Raw genomic sequence first — 19,206 nt, forward strand, 5'->3', positions numbered from 1 at the left:
ATAACAATAATAATAATAATGACAAAAATAATAAAAATTAATAATAATAATTATTATTATTTTGAAATAGTCATATATATATATATACACATACAGAGCAGCGTGATCACAATTTTGTCATTAAATTTAGACAAACAAACTGTAATTAATTATATAATAATAATAATAAATATATTACAAATAATAAAAGATGAAAGATAAATGAAAACATAAATCCACAAAAATGACTGAGTATAGATGTAAAAGTCATGATCAAACACATTTAGCGTTGAAAAATTATTTATAAAATTGATAACGTTAACAATCGAATTTCGTCAATATACAAATCAAATTTCAGTAAATCACCAACTAGCCAATAAAATTTCACAAATTAATCACATATCCAATCAAATTCCACTAACTAACCGATCAAATCTCAGCAACCAACAGGCCAGATTTCATCATTAATCAACCACTTACCAATCGAACCTTATCAACGAATCTGTTAAACAATCAAATTTCACCAATCAGCCGGTCAAAATTCACCAAGCAACTAATTAACCAATGGAATTTCACCAACTAACCAATCAAATCTTAACAATCGATCTCTTTCTGTGGAATTTTGAAGCCATTAAATGCGAACCTAACATTATTCCTGGCCTGGAGGTTGCAGAAATACTTCTGCACTGCAGACTTCAACTGATTAGAAACGATAAACTCTTTCACAGGCAGGTCATGCAACAAAGATTGTTTGCGTTTAAAGTTCAAAATAGCTTGAACTTTAACCCCTGTGATCTGCGACCCTAGGCGTTGCATCTTCTTGGGTTTTTCCGACGATTTCGCGTCAGTTTCGTTTTTGTATACGACATCGTCGTCGTCGTCGTCCGAACTTGGCGGCGATGAGGATGATGAAGATGGCGAGGATGTTTTTTTAGTGAATGATGACGAGAGAGATAGTGAGGAAATTTTTGTGAGCGGCGGATAAAACGGAAGTGGTTTTTCAGCTTCCGTTGTTGTTGGATCGGAATCTTTACGTTTGTCTTCTTCCTCCTCGACCGCCATTTTACCGTTGACGTCATCTTTCACGTGATCAGTCCTGCCATCTTTTTTCAGATTTTTATTTTCATCATCGTCGTCGTCATCGTTGAAAATCACATCATCGTATGCATAGTCATCTTCGACTTTGTTGCGGTCAACATCGGCATCCGCATCAACTTCCTCCCTGCCTCCATCATTCTCATCATCGTTAGTCTTCTTACCAAGTGGCAACCTATTCCTCACAGCAGTAGCATCCATTGCATCATCATCATCATCATCATCCTTCTTCTTCTTAACTAGTCTATTATCATTATTTTTCTTCATTTTCTTATCAATATGACGAGCGATATCACGTGATTCGTCGTCGTTGTCAGTCGACGAATCAGAGAGCTCCAAATCTCGGAGTAGGATAGATTGAGCGTATTGACTGGTTGATTTGAATGCTTCCTCGTCATCGTCGTCGTCGTCATCAAATAATAAAACCTCGTTAGATTTAGTATCTTTCACATTTTGTGGCACCACTTCCGTTTCTTCTTTTCCAAAATTTTCCAGTTTGGTTTTGTTATCTTTTTTAATGGGTGACCTGGAACGACGGCGTAGATTAGGACGACGATCACGTGAACCGCCAGCGTCATCATCATCATCATCATCATTCGCCACATCACCATTGACGTCATCATCGGCATCGTTCGGCTCTTTGATGGAGAAGAGAACGTCGGAATCGATTGATTGGTCGTTGTTTGAGTCGAGGGCAGGCGAGGATGATGACCTAGATGGGCACATGCTTCTAATTCTATTCTCCCCAGGTTTTCTGCCTCTGCCTGGTTTAACTGGTAACTTTTTGTTAGAGTCAGCATCTTGTGCAACTTTCCCAAATCTTCTCGTGTATTTCCTTTTATTTCTAACTGAAGTCAATTCAGTACTCGAAGTATTAGCAACAGTATTAGAAACACTAGTAGTAAAAAAAGTAGAAGTAGCAGCAGCAGCAGTAGTAGTAGTAGTAGTGGTAATAGTGGTTGTTGTTGTTGTAGAAGTAGTAGTAATGGAAGTCTTCGAATCATCTTTGCCGGGCTGGCTTTGATTTTGAAGTTCAGATTTTCTCTTCCTACCTCTCTTCTTCTTTTCAACGGAAGGTGGCGGTTGTTGTTTCTGAGGTGGTGGCTTTTCGAAATCATCGTCGTCGTCATCTGCAATGACGTCATCGTCGTCGTCAGCGTCGCTACACAGATTAACATTCGACGTTCGTTTTCTATGGCCTGTCTTTTTATTGTTGTTGGATGCAGTGGCATTGCTCGATCTCTTCTTACTATTGCCAGATTTATTGGTGCTGTTTGAAGCATTGGCTTTGGTGATTAGTTTGATGATTTCGTCGTCAAAATCGTCATCACTCAATCTCCTATAATAATCGCTATCGTCATCTTCGTAAACGCCTGTCGCCGCTGCAGTATCTTCAAACAAACCATGCGAGGACGACGACGACGACGATCGTCGGCGTTTTGTAGTAGCAGCAGTAACGGAAGTAGATTTGTAATTAGTCGCTCCTCTACCTGGAAAAGAACGCGATGGCGATAACGTTATTATCGAAGATGATGACGTCATTAGCGGAGTTACTGGTTGGGGGGGTTGAGAATTTTTAGGAGGTCTGCCCCTTTTTCGTTTCGGCGGGGCTGCGCCTTTAGCGCCAGCATTACAGCTGCCGGCCGAGCCACCACCCCTGCCCATCTTAGTTGAGGTTGGGCCGTCGTTCGTTGAAACATCAAGATGATGATGGTGAGGAAGATGATGATGGCTACTATGGTGATGATGATAGTGGCCATGTTTATTGCTAGCGTCGCCACCACCGGCACTACCACTTACGTCATTTTTCTGGTGTCTGTGCGAGAAGGAACCATCGTAACTCTCGCAATCGGACTTCTTAATCTTGCAACCATTCCCCTCGTCGTCGTAATCTGTGAGAATGGCCGACAGGACGTTGCAGTACCGCGCGTCACTGGACAAAGAAGTGTAACTAGCTGAGGTGTGTATGGGCCGGTTTTTGTAATTAACCGCTAGCTCCTCCTTAAAAGAGCAAGAAAGAATCAGGCGAGGATTATCGTAAATTGTGTTTGTAGATTTGTGGGCTGTCAAGAGTAAGTTTCTTTCCTCTAGTTTTTTGATATTTTTTTCAGTGTTTTTCGTTTTAACTTTATTAACCTTATTATTTTCGTTATCTCTCGAGGTTTTGTTCTCAATTTTTGTAACCTCCAGCGGGTTATTAAACTTAATGAAACCATCGTCAGTTCGTCTGATGACTCCATAGTCGTCGTCGTCGTCATCATCATCATCGTTGCGGTAATAACTATTAGTGTAACAACCTCTCATCAGAGCATAATCATCATCAACATCACTCTCTTTATTATTATTATTTTTATTATTAATACAATCATAATCACCACCGCCCACGTTATCATCATCATCATCATCGCTTAGATTCGAAAAAAGTTTGCGCTTCTCCGTTAGATTCTTCTCTAAAAAATTATCACCACTTTTCAACTCACTCCCCTTATCACACTTTACACGAACATCATCACCATCACAAACACGACCATCATCATCATGATCATCGCCGCGACAAACATCATCATCATCATCATCTTCCTCTTCTTTTTCCTCCTCTTCCAATAGCTTGACGATGAGAGGTGCCTGCCTGTTGAAAGTTTCCTCCTTCATCTTCTGCATGTGCCTCTTCATCTTCTCGCGTTTTATTATCATGTAGCAGAGGTTTCGAACCTGTCGTTAAGAATTTGTGATCATTTGGTGAGTGAGTGAGTGAATGAATGAGTGAGTGAGTGATAAATGAGTGAGTGAGTGAGTGAAACAATGATTGAGTGGGTGAGTGAGTGAATGAGACAGTGAGTGAGTGGGTGAAAAAGTGAGTGAGTAAAAAAGTGAGTGAAAAAGTGAGTGAGCGAGTGGGAGATAGATCGACTGACTGATTGATTGACTGATGAGAGAAAAATAGAAATGAGAAGCAAAACGAGCATGTGTTAAAAAATGAAAAGGAGAGAAATACAAAAGCATGTAAACAATACACAAGACTCAGCTGTTACACCAAACAACCAAACACACACACACACACGCACACACACACAAACACACCCTTTCCAGTTCTTGTCGAAACTGAATAAACATCTTTTGCTGTGCCAACATTTTTTCCTGTTTGGGGTCCAGCTCTTTGTTGCCATCTTCATCGTCGTCGTCGTCATCGTTGCTCTCCGCGGGCAAGGTCATTAAGGGCTTATCAAATTGAGACTTTTTTGGGGGAAAATTAGGGTGAATTAGTGAAAAACGCTCTGTAAATTGGTCATTTTCATCAAAATTATCACCATCTTCATAATCCCATCCCCCGCCATTTGCATAGCCATGATCGCCATGGCTACCATTCGTCGTCATGGCTTGACCTACTTTTCTTTTGAGCGTCCAATAGGAATGCACGGCGACAACGACGTCATAATCGATGTCAAGGTTGTTTGATATTTCTGGAAGGTCAGGGAAGGTATAGAACTCTTCTGACAGTTGTTTCAATCTGTCAATCGATCAATCGATCGATCAATCAATCAATCAATCGATCGATCGATCAATCAATCAATCAATCAATCAATCAATCAAACAAACAAACCAACAAACTAACTTTTTCTTCCTCATTTCCTCCGTTAAAATCTCCTTATTCCTCTTCCCCTTAACAACTCCCCCGTGAGAGCCGCCACTGTGGCTACCACCACCACCACCACAATTACTACCATAACCACAAACAATAAGATCACTACCATCACCAGCAGCCCCAACGACAGCAGTGCCATCTTCAGTTTCAAAGATTTTTTCACTAATGCCGGAATGTTTCGGGCAGAAAGCTTTCATCTGCACATCCTCCGTCTCTTCGTCTATCACTGTACTCAAGTTCAGAGCTGAGTGAGTGAGCGAAGGAATGAATGAATGAATGAGTGAATGAATGAATGAATGAAAGAGTGAATGAATGAGTGAATGAATGAATAAAAGAATGAATGAGCGAATAAAAAAACGAATGATTGAATGAGTGATTAAGTAAGAATGAATAAATGTAAGAGTGAAAGTAAATGAATAAATAAAATTAATGAATCAGTCGCTAAAACTTACACAGTAAGCAATAAAAATTCTAAAAAATCTATGAATGAATGAATGAATGAATCAATCAATCAATCAATCAATCAATCAATCAATCAATTATTCAGCCAGCCAACCGACCAATTAGGAACTAACAATATTTGAAAGCGCACGTAACATGAAAGGAAGTCTTGCACGACTTGATGCTGCACTGAATGCAGGCTCCAGTCCTATCCCTACAAAGCACGCAGACTAGCGCCCATCTGCTCACCTATAATAAAGTTTCAATAATAATTAGGAATATAATAATTACACGCACACACACACACGCACACATACGTACTGGTATTTGTGATATATTAGTTATGGGCTCCATCTTTTCAGGACAGCCTATGCTGACCTCAGGGACCCAGAGGGCGCAACTTATGTGGGCCCATTTATCGCCACCCCTGTTGATTGGTTGGTTGTTTTTTGAGTGAAGTGGGAGAGATAGTTGATTGGTCTGTTCGTTTGTTAGAGTGACTGATTGGTTGGTTGGTTGGTCGAGCCAATTCGGCTGATTGCTTGGCAGAGTTATTTGATTAGCTGATAAAGTTATTTGATTGGCTGGTTGGGTAACTTATTTCATAATCATAATCAGCAACAGCGCATGGGAAAATTCACAAAGTACACGAGTACTTTTTCAGTGCGACAGTACTTACTTAGTACACTTCATAGCTCCTCCGCTCATGGGGCAGAGAACGCACTTGGGTTTGATTCCAAGTGCACACGTCCTACACAGCCAACTGCCTTCTGGAATGTTCTGAATGCCGTAACATGCCTGTAACAATGATGATGTGGATGATGACGACGACGATGACGATGGTGGTGATGTTGTGGATGATGATGATGGGGATGTTGTGGATGATGAAAACGATTACGATACTGACGATGTTAAAACTCAAAAATATGGGCCAACCTGATGAACGCAGATGTTACAATTGTCACAGAACACCATCTCGTTGTTCTCGTCACCTTCAGGCTGTTTGTGTGTGTGTGTTTGTGTGTGTGTGTGTGTGTGTCAGTGCACGTGCAACCCATATCAACCAATTATGATCAACCAACCAGCCAACAGCCAGCCAATCACATTCGACCAGACGAAAACATCTAACAAATCCCAATTAATTAATTAACTAGCATACTAACCATCCAACAACACTCAATTGGCTAATTATAACCAACCAACCAATTAACCAACCAACCAATCAACCAGCCAATTAATCAATCAACCAACCAATCAATCAATTAACCAATTAACCAACCAACCAGCCAACCAACCAACCGATCTGCAGATATCGCAGACGACATTTTCGTCATATTCAATACCCAGCTGTTCAATGGTCCTCTCCATATCCGACATCTTGACATAACACTGCTGCTCTATCTCCTCCACTAATCTCTCCATCTCGCACTCCGAAATTGGGTCACCCTGACCTAGATACATAATTTTTAATATATATATAAACCGATTTGTTAATAATAAAATAAATTATTTTTTAAACCGTGACCTAATTACATATTTTTAAAATGATTTCTTCAGAATTTCACTACAAAAAAAAGATAAACAATCAAGTAGGTCAAACAAACAAACCCATGTCAAGTCGTGATTGGTTAAAAATCTCCAGCCAATGGAGGTCAAGTTCGTCGAGGTCGTATTTGCACATTGAATCCACCTGGTTTTGAAGGTCATATGGTTCGTGGACGGATGGTTTGAAAGAATTGTCGAGGAACACGACAGAATGGAAGAGTTTCTTTGGTCTGTGGTGTTGTTTGTTAGCAGTAGTAATGATGATGACGATGATGATGTGAATGTTATTGTTGATGTGAATGTTGTTGTGGATGTTAATGTGAATGTTGTTGTTGATGTAAATGTTGTTGTTAATGTTGATGCAAATGTTGTTGTTGATGTTGATGTGAATGTTGTTGTTGAGGATATTGAAGAATTTGAAGAATGGTGTTGTTGAGGATGTTGTTGTTGATGTTGAAGTAAATGTTGTTGTTGTCGATGTTGACGATGAACAACACACAAACTAACAGAAAAAAGTCGTTGCAATATTCAATCTTCTTGTAATAATCGTCTATGGGACTGCAATAAAAGGTTTAACCAATTATAATTTAGTATGACATACAAACCTAAATACAAATGCCCACCAACACAAACCACACACACACATATATATATATACACACACACATATACACACACACACATATAAAAATATATATATATATATACGCACACACATACATACACGCACACACACATATATATATAATTATTCATACAAACAAATAAATATTGTATTTACTGAACAATAGGTAAAAATGCATTAGGATCCACAGGAACCTGGACCCCTCTTTCCCATTCCAATTTCCAGGAGTCAATGATTTCAAAATAATCTTCAGGCTGTAGAGTTTCTGAGTCGGCCATTTTCATTGCACTAATTAAATCCTTTCTAAACAACTGAAATCATAATAAAATTTAGTAATTAGTGAAGAATTTTTTATGGGGAAGTTAGAGACTCATAACTGCAAATTTTTAGCACTATATCAGTTATAAGATTCATTTAAAGATAATTACTGACATTTAATTAATTTAAATTTTAATTGAATTAATTAAAAAATGCTACTTCAGCATGCTTCTCCTGATTTTTGTTCCTCTTCGTTTTCAGAGAGTTTTTGCCATAGGATGTTGGCAATAAATCTGCTGAAGACATTTGAAAATAAATAAATGTGAATTTTAAAAACGCTTCATCAATAAACAATATTTGATTAATGGTCTTAAAAATTAAGTAGATTTAAATTTTAAATTAAATTTTAAATATAAATTGGTGAAAATTTAGAAATAAACTAAAAAATTAATCAAAAAATTAATTACTTGAATTCGTTAAGATATTGTCGTCCATTTTGTGTTTCGATCTCAAAATAAGATTAAATTAAAACTATAATTAAATAAAAACTTTTAAAATTTCGAACGATATAATCTAAAATCTGTAAAAAAAGATTGATCTAAATGCTAAAATGAGATCTACACGAAATAAACAACACTGTCAAAGCATGGTATAAGCATTGAATTATATATATATAATATATAATTATAGTTATATAATATAATTATACAGTTATATAATTCCTTGGGTATAAGTTGACAATTATTCTAGGTATATGGTATGGGCAATTCGTTGCGAAATCGTTGGAGGAATTGGTGTCATGTTAACAGTAGTTATTTTACTGCATGGTAGTTAATCAGCCGGTATAAAGGTTATATTCAATTCCTATAAAATAAATTTGACAAAATATACACAGGCAGAACTAAATAAAGAAATAGACATGTAGTTATAATACATTTATAATATTGTATTTACACATTCCAATTGTACAATTGTGTTATGTTGTAGTCTCAAATTATTTTAAATTCTCTCAGAAAATTTTAAACGTTTTACTACACTCTATATACTAGTTATTTTTATCAACAATTTAAAAATTTTATCAATAATTAAAAAAAAATTTCAAATTGATTTCATTGCGATATCACTAATGATTTTTGTGACCTGACTGATTAAAAAGCATCAAAGAAAGTTAAAATAGGATGGAGAATTTGTTATATTGGGATATTCGTTTAAAAAGCGAGCAAAATTTTAATATAAAAGCGCTTATAAATCTATGCATATTGGCTCAGCTTGGCTTGGCTCGGCTTGGAATCGGATGTTAAGCAAGGTGTGGTCTTAAACTATTTTGAATTCTCCCCGAAAAATTTGAACTGCGTGCGTACATATATAGTAATGGCTACTGTTGTTTTTTATAATGAATTTATGCATATTGGCTCAGCTCGGCTGGCTTGGCTCGGCTTGGAATTGGATGTTAAGCAAGGTGTGGTCTCAAACAATTTTGAATTCTCCCCGAAAAATTTGAACTGCGTGCTTACATATATAGCACTGATTACTGTTGCTTTTATAATGAATTTTTATTATATATATATATATATATATATGTATATATAAAGTGACTGGAATCCATGTATACAAATAATTAAATTATATTATATTAGATTATGTTTATATGAAAAGCAATATAGCAGATTCAACCAGCTACCAGAAAGTTTCGAAGGCGTTCGTTCGATGACTTCAATTTAGTACGGTTAGCAATTTGGTTAAGACTGTATAATAGTATAGTATATACATTAAATAAGTTTTTTATTGATGTGAATGATTGAAATGATGAAAATGTATAGTTGAAACGAGTATAAATAGGAGCTGAAAAAACGTTGAAATCAGATCAGGGATTTCTGCCTCGCTCGAGTCGGAGTGCCTGATCTCATTTTTTTATATTTATATTTTTTTAATTTATTTATTTTTATTTAATTTTATTTTATATAGAGTTATATAGAGTTATATAGAGTTATATAGAGTTTGCATGTCAGTGGTTTGTGTGTTTGTATGTTGTATTTTTTTTTATTTTAGGTGGGTTCTTTAGCGGTTGCTCATACATACATACATACATCATGTTTGTTTGTGTGGTAGTATTTTATGTTCTGTTTTAATCCTTTTTCTCTTTCTTCATGAGTCTTGAGTTAAGTTAATGAAGCATAGGTAGGTGAGGTAAAAATTATTTTATTATATAGGTAGGCTAGGGCATAAGATAATTTAGTTACATAGGTAGGTTAGGGACTCCTATTCTTTTACTCTACTTGGTGGTGTGATTTTTGTTTTGTGTTTTTTTTGTTTTGTTTCACATCATACATTCAGCAGGTACGCGGTGGTTCCTGGTTTTAGTGGGATTTTTATTGATTGAATGTGGTAGTATGCATGGTTATATAGAGTTATATAGAGTTATATAGAGTTATATAGAGTTATATAGAGTTATATAGAGTTATATAGAGTTATATAGAGCATAAATCCTATATAGATACCGTTCTTTGCGGTTCTTTTCTTTGCCGACCGGTCGGCTTCTTTGCGTTTCTCTATTTTCATTTAAATTAATTAATTAACTAAGATTTGTCCATTCATCTAGGTTCATTCAGGTTCATTCATTCAGGTTATAGCTTCCAGAGGAGTTCGTCGTGGAGGATCAGAATGGTTGTGATGTCACCCTACGTTCAACCTTAACCCTAACTTCCGACTTTACGGTTTCTTAACGGTTTCTTTTTTTGCCAGTTTGCTGGCTTTTCCGGCTGGTGAATTTCACTGCGGCTCGTTTCTCTATTTTCATTTAAATTAATTAATTAAATAGGATTTTTTCATTTCATTCAGGTTGAAGCTTCCAGAGGAGTTTATCATGGAAGATGTCAGGCTACGTTCGTTCATTCAGTGGCAAAGAATACCTGCCTGACTGGGATACGTTTTCTCCCTTTTTTCTGTAATTTAACATTAAGTAGGAATGCTCACACGTACACACACGCATACACAATTACATTAAGTACCTATATAGGTAGGTTAGTTAGGCCTAATTTTAATTGTAGGTAGGATAGATAGGGGGCATCCAACACTAATGTAGTTGAATAGGTAGGCAGCGTAAGTTTATCTCTTCTATTTTATCTTGCACCCACATTACACTCACCAGCGTATCACACACACACACAAATACATACATAAACACATATGTTAGTATTTGAGCGTAATTTTATTTTCATTACACATTCTAATTTATTATTACTAAGGTTGAGAGTAATTTAATTTCATAGGTAATTAAGAGCAATAATGTAATTCTTGGAAAAATCTTGTAATGTAAATTAAAACGCTGTAAGTGTATCGATAGGTAGGTTAATTGTTAAGTTTTACATTATCATTATTAAGTTGGAGCCCAAGGCATTACGTAGGTGGTGGGGTGGGTGCCGAAAGGCCAATGAATTGGGCTCTTGAGTTTTGTAATTTTAGGTAAGCTAGGACCGTAATGTAATGAATAGGTAGGTTAAGGCTATGTTGTAACACATACTCATTAATAGATTTAGGGTTTAAGTTTTATATTATTATTACTAAGTTGGAGCCCAAGGCATTACGTAGGTGGTGGGGTGGGTGCCGAAAGGCCAATGAATTGGGCTCTTGAGTTTTGTAATTTTAGGTAAGCTAGGGCTTAATTGTAATGAATAGGTAAGTTGAGGGTGCGATAGCCGATAGACTCTGAATTTCGAAGTCTCTTGTCAGAGGTAAGCCTTGGCGGCCAGTGGTGAACCGGCAATGGTTTACTATCCGGACGGCAATGGTTTACTATCTGCACGGTAATGATTTACTATGCGGCATGGCCATAGTCTACTACCCGCACGGCTTCCGGACGGCAAATGGTTTACTATCCGCAAGGCAGTAGTCTACTATCCGCACGGCAATGGTTTACTATCCTGTGCCCTGGCTGTCGGTGAACCTCTGCGCAAGGAGGGAGAATGAAGGGGGACTTTCGACTATCGTACCATTAATAATTTAATATAAATTAGTTAAGGTAATTGAATAGGTAAATAGGATTATTTTTATTAAGCAATTTGAGATACAGGCACCGCTAAGCTTTCTGATGAGAATCTACTCTTTCTCTATCTTTCTCCATCAACACGGGCTGTGTTTCAACAACAATCTCGAGGAGGACTGGCACCAGTTTTGGAGGATAACGTAGGAACCGGACGGCATTCAACATTCTGCCTTTGTCGAATTGACGGCGGTAAGTTTTTTTTACATTTTACTTACTTTATTATTATTTTAAAATTTTATTTATTTGACATTATTTTCATTTTATAATTTAATTTTTTTTGCTTCTAAGATTCATTTACTACTACGCAAATAAAAAAAAATTTGTTTACAGAATGATGAGAGGTGGGCAGTGGTGGGAGTCAGCACGTTTTAGATGGTGGTCTCATGATGATTTACATATGATGATGGTGGTGTAGGAAAAATCAGCTCGTTGGCTGTTCGACTGACACTCTGAAGTTCGGATGGCATTTTGTGTGCCGACCAGATGGTGGTGGTCGGTGCTATGGAAAATACAGTAACGACGATTTTTGAAGTAAGGTTTAGTTTCGTTTTTTATTTTTCTCATTCGTTCATTTTATCACTCAACCTTTTAAATTATTTTTCTATTAATTGATTCGTTAATTCATTCTATTCATTAATTGAATCATTGATTTATTAATTAATTCATTCATTCACTCATTCATTCAACCAATTATTCAATCATTCAGTTAATCATTTATTCGATCGTTCTTTTGTTCCTTGATTTACTAATACGCTAATAAAAAAATGTCTACAGAATGATGAGAGGTAGGCTGTGGTGGGCATCAGCACGTTTCAGATGGAGGTCTCATGATAATCGTTCCGATGACAATTCGAAGATAACAACGACGGATTTTGAAGTATGATTTAGTTTTTTATTTTTTATTTTTCTCATTCATTCATTTTATCACTATCTTTCGAATTATTCCTCAATTAATTTATTCCTTGATTCATTCTATTCATTCATTAAATCATTGGTTAATTAATTAATTAGTTAATTTATTCATTCAACCAATCGTTCAATCATTCAGTTAATCATTTATTCGTTCGTTCCTTTGTTTCTTGATTTACTACTTCGCTAATTAATAACTTGTCTACAGAATGATGAGAGGTGGGCTGTGGTGGGCGTCAGCACGTTTCAGATGGTGGTCTCATGATGATCGTTCCGATGACAAATCGAAGACAATGTTAAAGGTAAATTTGTTTTTGTCTCATTGTACCTTTGAAAGTACTCGAATTTGAATTGAACAAAGATTGAGTGTTATCTCAAAAGATAAGTTGCCTATTTTTTCCAATTGCTTGTTTTTTATTTTAGTGAATTAATTTTTTTTCAATTTATTTTTCAGTATCCGGTCAAATTCACTCCATCGATGCGTGTCAGATGATGGTCGGTGCAATGGAGGTTCGTCGGTAGTGAGTGAAGTTTCTGGAGAGTGCGCGCCCGCACATTTACACACATCAATACAACACACACATACACAACATCCATTCATTCGGTGTCGTTGTTGTTATGTTTCTCTTCAACTTTCTATTTTCTTTACCTGACTTAATTAAATTCATAGGTAAGTTAGGGATTGAGATGAGTTGAACAATCGTAGGTAGGCTAGAGCTTGACATTAGTTAAAAAGTTTCAAGTAAAATCAAAACGCTGAAATATATAAAATAAAATACCTAAAGCAAGTAAAATTCCAAAAACGTAGAAATACATATTTGTAGGTAGGTGAGTTGAGTTAATGATTATAAGTAAGCTAGGGCCCTGAGAGTAATTTAATTGTAGGTAGGTGACTGGCTACTATTCCTGCGACTTCTTATTAGTTTTTTGGGATGTTTGTTTGTTTTCGCTTCACAGCTCCACACCAACAAAACAAACTACATTTTATTCTCGTCGTCGCCTTAAATTTTACCTTTTTGAACAATCTTTTTAATAATGTCTATTTATTTAATCATTAAATGTTGACTGGTTTCTAGTTTTTTTTAAATTGGTTATACAATTTTTGGATATTTCTTGATTTACTTTGTATATATGAATGTATAAATTATTTCTGTTTAGTATGTTGATTTAGTCATTATGATATGCTGTGAACTGTTCTTACTAAATGTTCATGTTACGTGGTTTATTATCCTTCGAGAACTTCTAAGGAGTGTGTATAATAATAATAATAATGGATAATAATTATTTTTATCGGTCGTTATTTTGTTATATTTGTTTATTCAAAATACGAATTTTCAAAAAAATTGGCTTTTTAAAATTTTAATTAACCGTCACTTTTCATTTTTGAATGAATTCAAATAAAAGCAACTATTGTGTTTTTCTTTCTTTACTAAAATTTCGAAATTGTTTGTAGATCTGTACGGTTAACTGTTTGTTCGAGTTTGAACAGGCCTTGCAAATTTTTTTATATTTATTTTTGCTTTTATTTATTTGGTTCATTCAATTTAGTTGATTGATTGACTGACAGACTTACTGACCGACCGATCGACCGGTTGTTTGATTGATTCATCTCATAGTATTGTACAACGTATGATTTCAGCAGCCAGTTTCTTATGAGCACCAGCAGAATGTAAAATATTCATTGAATATAATGAAGATAGTTGTTCAAATAACAATTTTGATTTATTTAGGCCGTTTATTTCACAAGCAAACAAATTTTTAACATGATCGAATAGTGTAAAAAAAAGGGTGACTATAGTTCAGTCCTACTAAGCCAACCTTCGGCTTCAGTAAGCCACTGGATTTCACCGGACCAAAAGCAATTTTTATATTCAAATTAACAAAAATAATTTAATACATAATTCTATTAATCATTATTAAAATTAAATAGAATTACCACATAATTTTAAGCATATTAAATCAAGTAAATATTTCATATAGCTTGCTCATTAAAATCCATGCAATTTCGTAAGCCAACAATCCAAGCCTGACAAATAGCCCGACCGATAGATCAAATTGATCGATTAGTTCTATTATTCTAGTTATGTGATCAAAAATCATTCGCGTTGACACTGCACTGCACTGCATTTGTATGAGCCTAAGGCATATGATTATCTTTGGACAAATGGCCTACATCTTCCTCACACTAGGACATTAAGAAAGTAATCTTGTCATACCTGTTCAATAATTTTAATAAGATTGTTTTAAATAACTATTCTCAATGTCATTTTATTAACACTACATTAAAAGGTGGCTACAAAACATTGATGGTATGCCTGGGGTGATTTCTACAAACCTTATTGACTAATGGTGATGGGGATCCTCTGGAACTGTAGGATTATGACATTCAATCTAGTCATGGATTGAGAAATCATTCATTGTCCTTGATATATTTGATAACAAACATTTATTATAATATAAGAATGAAAAAAAGATGTAGGTGTAAGGCAAAATCTCACTGGAACTATTATTTTTAGCAATTTATGATTTATTTTTTTATTTATGACTTTATCCATTTTCAATGATACTGATATTTTTAATTATTATTATCCAAATTATACTCATGCCTATATAGATTAATTTGATTGTGGCTATTTCTATGCTTAATCATTTTATTTACTTGCCATATGTATGTGCCGCATTTAATAAATTAATGATAATAATTAATAACACAACATTCTAAGTGCATAAAATATAACAAATTAAAAGTATAATTTTTACAAACCTCATTGGTTATGGGGATTCTTTGAATTGAAACTGAATGATCATGATCTAACAAGTCGTGGATTGATGAATCACTGGAATCACACATTATCTTTAATAAATTTAATAACAACACGTACTACAATTTAAGAATGAGGAATATTTTGTAAAAAACATTAAATGAAAAAAAAAATTTAGTTTGAATCACTCATAAATCATAATCAATAAGTTTTAATTAAATTGCTAGTTAGCTTGAGGAGTTTGAAGCTTGAACTGAACAAAATTGTTTATTTTATAAAATTGATTGATAAGTTGTTTAATATATTTATTTAATTTAGTATATTTTTTATTCCAAGACCTAAGCATTGTAAATAAAAATTTTAAAACCAATCAAGCAATAGGATTTTCCCAGACCTAAGCATTGTAAATGAAAATTTTAAAACCAATCAAGCAATAGGATTTAGGAACAAGTGCTGTTAGTGTAGTAGTAGTATGTAGTAGTGTAGTGGTTGGTAGTTTCTAGTAGTCTAATCTGTTAATGTTCGTTAGTGTTATCTGTTATTTATTTTAATTACTAATTAGAATTAGTAGAGTTTAGTTTTAGCTTAATTATTAGAGTTTAGTAATTTAATTACTAATTAGTCGTCGTTTAGTCATGTTACAGTTAATGAGTTAATTAGTGTTAAGTTAACTGTTAAGTGCTGGTGGTTCACGAAAAATTTTTTTTATTTAAAATGCAAAAAGATACTTAACCGTCATACAGCAATATCTATCCTAAAACAGCATTTAGTATCACCTTTTAAAACATTTTGAAATTTTAAATAAAAGCAATATTCCGAAATTAGTAAATATTCGATCGTAACTTTTGACTTGGGCGATAAATCCATCACTTGCGAAGTTCAGAGCGGATCTCAAGACCCATCTGTTTTCAAAATTCATTGAGGAGCGCTGTTGAACATCGCGGAAATAGCGCTTTATAAGCTAATTGATTGATTGATTGAAAAAATCACCCTCCAATTCCCTCTCCGGAAGTAAGCTCCTTGTTCGACCGTCAAAAATGATCGAAGGCCGTTATATTTATTCTAATTATATGTTGACAACGAACCGTTTTGTTTCAAACTTTAAAAAATTATTTGAAAAGATTTTAAAGACGTTTAACGCGAATATACAAAAATATTACTACAATTAAATATTTAATTAATTTAAATTACTATTAAATTTTTCATTTTTGACTCATTTGTATATAATTATATATAGATATCATTACAAAATACCATGCAAAATACGCCAAATTTTGATTTATATGATAACCATAGTAACGAAGTGCTGGAATTGAAGAAAATAAGAATTGTTTATAACCACTAATTCCAAAGTTAGTACAAAAAATTGACAGAAAACCGTGAAAATTAGCTTCGTTCGAGACGTTTATGACAAACATTCGCTCATGGCTTCCTCAATTGAATGTTTAACAAACGAGAAACTCCTGGCTATGCGTGGAACGTTGGTAAATAATAAATTAATTCTACAAAATAATCACATAAGCTAACTTTTAGATGATTTAATTAAAATAACCAAAATCATAGTCTTACCCTAACCATTAAAATGTAATTTTTTCAGCCAAGTCACGTCCGTCGTATGCTGTCCCACTTCCTAAATTGGTCCTACCTATCAGACGAGGACAGTGGCGATCTACGCCACATCATAGTGATTGACATATTACAAGATCATATCTGCTTCTGTTTCACCAGCTTATTCACTATAAAAGCCACAAAAGAAGTCACACGTTTCGTCAATTTCATCCTCTTGAAAAGTCCATGTTGGTGAAAGTAACACAGCTCCCATCATCCTTTCAATTAATATTAAATAATTGATTGCCAATTAACTAATTATTATTTCAACTACACTAATACTCATTAATAATATGTCATACAAACATCATAACATAGCACAAACATTCACACATGCACCTGAAAAAAACAGGTTGGTCCATAACAGACACAATAGCTTACCTCACCTCAAAGGTAAAATCGAACTTCAACTCAACAATGTCAGAAGAGAACGTCAAATGTTATGTAAACTTCTTCAAAAACGAATTCCTAAAAGTTTACAAACTAATTCAGTTTGTCTTCTGCCAAACGAGGCACAAGATCACAAGAGAATTGTGCCTAGAAGTATGCACCCCACACTATCTTCCACGGTTATATAGGGCTAAACCGGCCGAGATATACGAATACGAAAAGAAAATCGAGATTATAAATGATGAAGAGATTAGGAAATGTGAATTGAGAGAAAATTTAAAACGGGCCTTTGATGGAGAGAAGAGAATGATTATTGAAGGAATGAAAAAAGAGAATAAAATTATTACTACTAATGATGTTAGTTACGAATAAATAAATAAATTCATCTTAATCATCATACATCATCATCATTATATCACCTTCATCATCTTCACCATCATTAACACCAACAAACATCAGCGTGACCCATAGTTGAGTGAGCAAGTTATCTTCTTCATCATCGTCCTTACAACCATCATCATTTTCATCGCCACCATCATCACATTTAGGAAATGACAAAAATGATTGAAGAAGTAGTAAGGGCACACATCGACTGCCTATCAAACAACATGAAGATAGAGTTGGATGGCCTCAAAGATACTCTAAAGCTGCAAGATCAAAGAAATAATATTCCTAAACCAGCAATAATGATGACGACTAAAGCAGGTTAAATAACCAATCAATTAACTATTCAATTAATTAATCAATCAATCGATCGATCGATCAATCAACTAATTAACAATTAACTAACCCAATTATGAGAAACTTATTAAATCTGCTAATCTGTCTAGTAAAGAAACGACATTTGAACTGGATCTCCATCCAACAACAACCATATTAGCACAAAAACGCACGGCATTCTTGCTATAAGAGCTGACAAACCACTCATACAAGCGGATCAAACATACAACCAAACACATACAGACAAACACACATACATTTATACATTTTAATATAAATTATTTAGTCATGAATTTAAGAATAATAATTTGGATGTAATTTCACTCAGAAGATAAGGCAGAGACGCCGAAGAAAGGTAAAAAGCTACAGAGACCATCCCCCAACAGAAAATCAAAGACAACTAAATAAAATTATTTGTTAAACACAGACACACAAACACACACACACATATATATATATATATATATATATATATATATATTAATATTATAACCATATGTTTGAGCAATAAACCTGCTGTTACTCATTTACCACCGACTAAATTTTTTTTTATAACTTTAATAAATTTTCAACTTTAATAAATTTCTAACTTGACAATATTTACACTAAAAATGAATCACAATTATTCATATTTACCTTTGAATAATAATTATTTATAAAGAAAGAAGAAAAAACACTACAAAAAGGTAACAAAAAAAATCAACTACAACGATGAACAAACCACAACGTTTTTCATTTGCACTAACTTTACGAATATATATATATCATATATAGATTGTATATATATATCATATAAGGTATAAATATATACTTATATATGTGTATCATATAAAAAGATATAAAGATATACATGTCTATTTTTGGTAATAAATATAGTAGCATGGTAATGGATCAAATTGGATTTTTACGCGTTCGTCCATTTGTTTGTTCATTCATCCATTTATTTTTCCATTCATCAGTTCATTAATTTTTTTATTCATTCATTTTTCACTCATCAGTTCATTCATTCATTCCTAGTAAGAATATTGACGATGATAATAATAGAAAAATATTCACCGCTAAAGAAAAATGACGTCAATAATAATAATAATAAAATAAAAAGAAATAATATTAATAAAATAACAATGATAATAATTCGCTTAATACGTTTTAATGCACATATAAAACTGGACAACATTAAAATCACTTC

At 34.1% G+C, this 19,206-nt stretch overlaps 2 protein-coding genes across 2 annotated transcripts; one reads left to right on the top strand and one right to left on the bottom strand.

Annotated features, from left to right (window-relative positions):
- Positions 1–3,672: 3,672 nt before the first annotated feature.
- On the bottom strand, positions 3,673–8,177 carry HELRODRAFT_111636 (hypothetical protein; the record flags this gene model as incomplete). Its single annotated transcript, XM_009018945.1, has 14 exons — positions 8,054–8,177; positions 7,806–7,882; positions 7,485–7,639; positions 7,211–7,261; positions 6,767–6,933; positions 6,458–6,609; positions 6,095–6,157; positions 5,838–5,956; positions 5,480–5,585; positions 5,293–5,407; positions 4,688–4,961; positions 4,462–4,582; positions 4,156–4,308; positions 3,673–3,786 (listed from the first exon to the last, which is right to left on the bottom strand). Coding segments are annotated over exons 1-14 (1,695 nt in total), but the record flags the coding sequence as incomplete, so codon positions are not given.
- Positions 8,178–16,723: 8,546 nt separating this feature from the next.
- HELRODRAFT_172281 (hypothetical protein) lies at positions 16,724–17,669 on the top strand (the record flags this gene model as incomplete). Its single annotated transcript, XM_009018946.1, has 3 exons — positions 16,724–16,783; positions 16,897–17,095; positions 17,260–17,669. 3 exons carry the CDS (start codon positions 16,724–16,726, stop codon positions 17,667–17,669), a joined length of 669 nt encoding a protein of 222 aa, XP_009017194.1.
- Between the last annotated feature and the right edge of the window lie 1,537 nt (positions 17,670–19,206).

Source organism: Helobdella robusta, assembly GCF_000326865.2.
Source record: "Helobdella robusta unplaced genomic scaffold HELROscaffold_23, whole genome shotgun sequence".
NCBI lineage: Eukaryota > Metazoa > Annelida > Clitellata > Rhynchobdellida > Glossiphoniidae > Helobdella > Helobdella robusta.